Raw genomic sequence first — 5,071 nt, forward strand, 5'->3', positions numbered from 1 at the left:
GGGGAGCAGGAGGCATCAGGGGTGGGATGGTGCCTGCAGGGATGGGAACATGTTGGGGGACAGTGGGAACCGACTGGGTGCCGACCGCGGACAAGCTCCATGCAGTGGCACGGTCCCGCTCCCTGCCTGGTGCAGGAGCATGGTGGGATGGGGAGTGCGAGGCCAGCGGGACCATGCCTGGTGCATCAGTCCTGTAGGGCGGCCAGAGTGCCGTAGGGGGGCCTGAGACAAGGGAGATGCTGGGTGTCCCCCACAGGACAGCGCCTGGCCTCTCCGTGGGTGCCAGAAGAGCAGGAGGCACTCGCTTGGTGGTGGCTGCCGGTGTACTGGTTGGCACCGGTGGGGGGGCAGAAGCTAAAGCGGAGCAGGCTCTGGGCTGCTGGCCCCAGAAGGATCTAGGCTTACGATGGCTGGAGTTGCATACAGGCTGATGAAGGCCTCCTGTGGCACTGTTGGTGTCTTGGTGGAGGTCTTGGGCAGCATAGCTGGTGATAGTGTGGTGATGGGGGCCTTTGGCAGCACAGCTGGTGACAGGGTGGCGATGGAGGTCTCAGGCAGCACGATTGATGATGGTGTGGTGATGGAAGCCTTGGGCAGCACAGTTGATGATGGTGTGGTGATGGACGCCTTTGGCAGCACAGTTGATGATAGGGTGGCAGTGGAGGCCTCAGGCAGCATGGTTGCTGATGGTGTGTTGATGGAAGCCTTGGGCAGCATGGTTGATGTTGGGGTGATAATGGAGGTCTTGGGCAGCACAATTGGTGATGGGGTGGTGATGGAGGTCTTGCGCAGCACTGTTGGTGATGGAGTGGTGATGAGGGCCTTAGATGGCATGGTTGGTGATGGACCAGTGACAAAAGCCTCCGCTAGCATGGTTGGCAACATGGCCGAGGTAGTCATAGGCGGCAGCATGGTTGGCAGTGCCATGATGGGAAAGTCTGCCAATGACAGTGTGGTCGGTGCTGCAGTGGGCAAGGTACCAGGTGACAGCAAGGTTGACATCCCTTGTGGTGATGAGGAGGTAAATGGCAGAGATGGGGTAAAGGAAGCTGAAACAAGAGGAGTAGCTGGGCAAATTAAGTGGTCGCCCCTCAGCGATGTCACTGTTTGCCCTGCCAGGTGGGGTGGACTCTTGCATGACACTTGGGTGGACAATTTAACCTTCTCACTGTTGCTCAGAATCCAGCTGTACAGGTAGCAGAGGTTGCAGTCACATCTCCATGGGTTCCCACCCAGATACACTGAACTGAGCTTTGTCAGGGGTTCCAGGAGCCCTTGGGGGACACTCTCCAGCTGGTTCTTCCGAAGGTTGAGGGTTTTCAGATTTGGGAGAGAAGCAAAGACCTCATCGTCCAGAGCAGAGAGCTGATTTGTGTCTAGCTGGAGGTCTGAGAGCTTGCTGAGCCCCGTGAAGGCTCCTCTTGGTAGGGCTGCTAGCTGGTTGTGGGACAAGGTCAGTTTGCTGAGAGATGTGAGGTTGACAAAGATGCTGTCTGGAAGTGTAGCCAAACTGTTTCTGCCCAGGTCCAGCTCCCGCAGGTGTGGCATGGTGTCAAAAAGGCAGCAGGGGAGCTCCGTAATGTGGTTTGAATCCAGAGTCAGCAACTTCAATTTGTTTAAACCAAAAAATCCCTGGAGTGGGAGAGCCCCAATGAGGTTGTTGTCCAAGAGGAGTTTCTCCAGGTGAGGCAGGCTCCTCAGGAGTGTGGGTGGCAGTGCTCTGAGCATGTTCCTCTGGAGACTGAGCTCCACCAGCCCCGGCTGACCATCTAGCAGCCCCTCTGGGAGGTCCTGCAGCTCATTCTCATACAATCGGAGGACTTGCAGATGGGGGAGTTTGCTAAAGACATCCCCAGGAAGAGCTGTGATCCTGTTTCTAGACAGGTCCAGAAATGTTAAATTGATGAGAGAATCAAAAACACCTTCTGGAAGAGAAGGGATGGCATTGATGTGCAGGGAGAGCTCTTCCAAATTCTCTAGCCCATCAAACAGCCCTTTGGGGATATGTCTGAGGTGGCTGTCTTTCAGCTCCAGCCTCTGCAAGCTTGGAAGGTTTTGGAAAGTGCCCACAGCTAGTTCTTCTAATGAGGCACCAGAAATCTCCAAGTCCCTCAGCTTCTCCAAACTATCAAAGGCTCCAGGTTCAACTGTCTTGATCTTGTTGCCAATAAACAAAATCTTGATCAGGTTGGGCATGTACCTGAAGGAACCTTTCCTTATAACCGTGATGCTGGTTTGCACAAAGATCATCTCAGAAATAAAGGGCTTTGCAATCTTTGGGATCTCTTTGATGTCATTTTTTGTCCCTCTGTAGACCTCCTGGTAGTCTTTGGGCATTTCATATGGATCTTCACCCAGGCTTTGATCCTGGCATTTATGGGGATGGAAGGAAAGGAAGAAAAGGAAAAGGAAATGCTCGTACATTGTCCTGAAAAAAAGGGTTTCAAAAATCAGTTATGAAGAACAAAAAATACCTGTCCACAGTTCACAAACTGTGGCACCAGGCTTAATTCAGCCCTCAGGACTCTCCTGTTCAGATAACTCATTTTATGAGACAGACTGTACAAGCCAACACAGGCTGCAGTTACAAGAGTTCGCTGCCATTGATACCGAGGGATGGAGAGGAAGGGAGAGAGAGCCAGCTCACGGCTTGGTACTGAGGTGAGGAGGGACAAGGGCTGGACATTCTGTTCTCTAGCCCCCCTTCTCCCACATTTGGGCTGTAGGCTTGGCATCCATCTGGCTGAAGAAGGCAAAGTGCTGCTTCCCATTAGTGCTGCCCCAGTGGGTCCAGTTACTCAGCAGGGCAGTAGCCCATTCATGCAACAACAGAAGCAATCAGCCCTGTGCCTGCTAATGAGGGATCAGCAAGGGTCCCAGGAGCCAGCCAAGACCAGGTGACCTTATTTGTTCAGAATTTCCACACTGTGCTGGATGGACTTGCTGTTTCATCTGTATTTCTCTCAGTTCAGGAGGTTGTTTAAAACATTGCTTCTAAACATCTCCTTCCTGGGATTCTTGCTGATCACATCATATTTTGGCCTTGGTTATGCAGCTTTGTCAGATAGAAAAGGTTGACTTACAAGCAGCAGCCAAGCTTTAGGGTGAGGCTCATTAAAAGACTATGAGATGTTCACAGATTAACTGTTTAACACCTAACATTTAAGTGCTGCAACCTGCAGTTAGGAGGTGAAGTCCCTGACACATCCACCAGCAGCCACGTAAGGCCCAGCACTTCCATCGAGTCCTCTGGAAACACCCAGCTAACACATTAGCTAGAGTTTAACAGCCCTGAGCATCGTACCAGGACAATAGTTTCCAGCATGTGATTCACAGCCCTGGGTGGGAGCAGGGGAAAGGGTTGCTTCTTGGGTGTCCGTCAAAGCTGACCATGCAAAAAAAAACCCCAACTGCTGGGAGAGTAAATTTGCTATGAGAAGTTATTTTCTGAAAAATCTCAAGAGGTCAGCAAATACAGAAGGCTGGGAGCCACTGGGTTTGAAGAGAAGCTGGTGGGAGGTGAGGTACATGCCAGCTGCCCCGCAGGGTTCCCCCAGGCAGAAAACACTGCTGATCCCTGCCCATCCTCTCCCCAGGGAGACTCAGAAGTGAGAGCCAGGGGGGTGGGTGCTTCACTTCAGCAGCAAGGGCAGTGCAATGGGTCAAATGCACAGATGGGAAAGGTTGCACCGAGCACATGGGGATGAAAACAAACAGTTTTGAAGTGCAAAGATCTTTCAAACCCTCCTTCACCCTGTCTGGCCACAGTGGACCTCAGTGCGGTCCCACCCTCCAGCGGCACAGGGACGTGGAGGGATGGCCCCAGCTCATGACACCTCAGCCTCTCCTGCTCCTTGCTGCAAGGAAACGATCAACAGCCCCCAGAGCTACCCCTCGCTGCACATTTTAAAGAGCAAAAAAGGCATTTTGAACCACTTACTTGGCGGAGCACTTGTGAACGAGTCCAGCCACCGGAGCCAGCTGTGCTGGGCGAGGAGTGAGGCCACCACAGTGGGGTCCCATCACCTGTCCGGCTCTTTATCCTCAGCCCAGGCACAGGGCTTGGCTTCACGTGAGGTCAGGGCACAGGTCTGGGTGGGGAGATAAGGGACAGCTGGGGAGCAGGCAGCAGAGCTGCGACCCCAGTGTGGGCGGCCGTCACGGAACCCCTTTGGAGAGGATGCAGGCACGTACTCCCCAGGCGTTATCTGCTCGCACCACTTGACTAGTCACATCCAGGGAAATCTGAAGAGCTCCAGCCCAGGCTGTTTTGTAGCCAATGGCCTCTGCAGTCCCATATCTTCACCAGCGTAACCCACTAGCTTCACAGGCACCACCCCCACCAACAGAACAGAGAGAACTTTTCCTATTTAAAGCTTTTCCTATTGAAAATATCCAGATGTTTCCTTCCTCAGGAATTGGCTTATGTAGCTAAAGGTGCTGCTCTGAAGCCATTTGATTAAGCTTATAACAGGGATAACATTTATGGCCAAACAGATATGCTGACACCCAGTCTCAGGGCTCAACCCCACAGCTCCGTATCTTGCCGGCCATAGGGCTGGGGCTGAGCAGCGTGCTCCCCTCCACCCTAGCACAAGCTAAAGACCCTCCTGCAGCGACACCCAGGGCTCCTGGCTGGTGCAGGGCATCTTGTAGGAAGAAACACCCTGTTTGATGCAAAGACTTAAAACAACAAGGCACCCATCACTTCCCAACAGATAATTGCACTAACTGCATTTAAACATTTCTTCTTCAGTTTTCACCTGCTCTAATTAAGGCTCAGCTTGTGCTTGTTGGGCTTCATTATACCTTTGTAGGAGGATGGAGAGACACAGGTTTCGATGATTTCTCAGGGTTTGACCTTCAAGATAGGAGCCTGTACCTCTGAAGCAAGTAAAACAAGATAAAGAAGAAAAAAAAAAAGCCGACGTAGGGTAAGGCAAGAATGAGAACCGTACCGCCTGAAAGTAAGCAAGGAAGTTAGCAGAAAAGAATTAACCAATCATGCTAATTAGCAGGGCGCGTGGACAGCGTATACTAACCAATTAGGCTTTTGTTTATGGCGCGTGTA

General features: G+C 52.2%; 1 protein-coding gene across 1 annotated transcript; it reads right to left on the reverse strand.

Annotated features, from left to right (window-relative positions):
- Window positions 1-405: 405 nt before the first annotated feature.
- LOC104514457 (carboxypeptidase N subunit 2-like) lies at window positions 406-2,337 on the reverse strand (the record flags this gene model as incomplete). Its single annotated transcript, XM_010158145.1, has 2 exons — window positions 1,170-2,337; window positions 406-962 (listed from the first exon to the last, which is right to left on the reverse strand). Coding segments are annotated over exons 1-2 (1,725 nt in total), but the record flags the coding sequence as incomplete, so codon positions are not given.
- Window positions 2,338-5,071: the final 2,734 nt, after the last annotated feature.

Source organism: Eurypyga helias, unplaced genomic scaffold (assembly GCF_000690775.1).
Source record: "Eurypyga helias isolate BGI_N326 unplaced genomic scaffold, ASM69077v1 scaffold41418, whole genome shotgun sequence".
In the NCBI taxonomy this organism is placed as follows: domain Eukaryota; kingdom Metazoa; phylum Chordata; class Aves; order Eurypygiformes; family Eurypygidae; genus Eurypyga; species Eurypyga helias.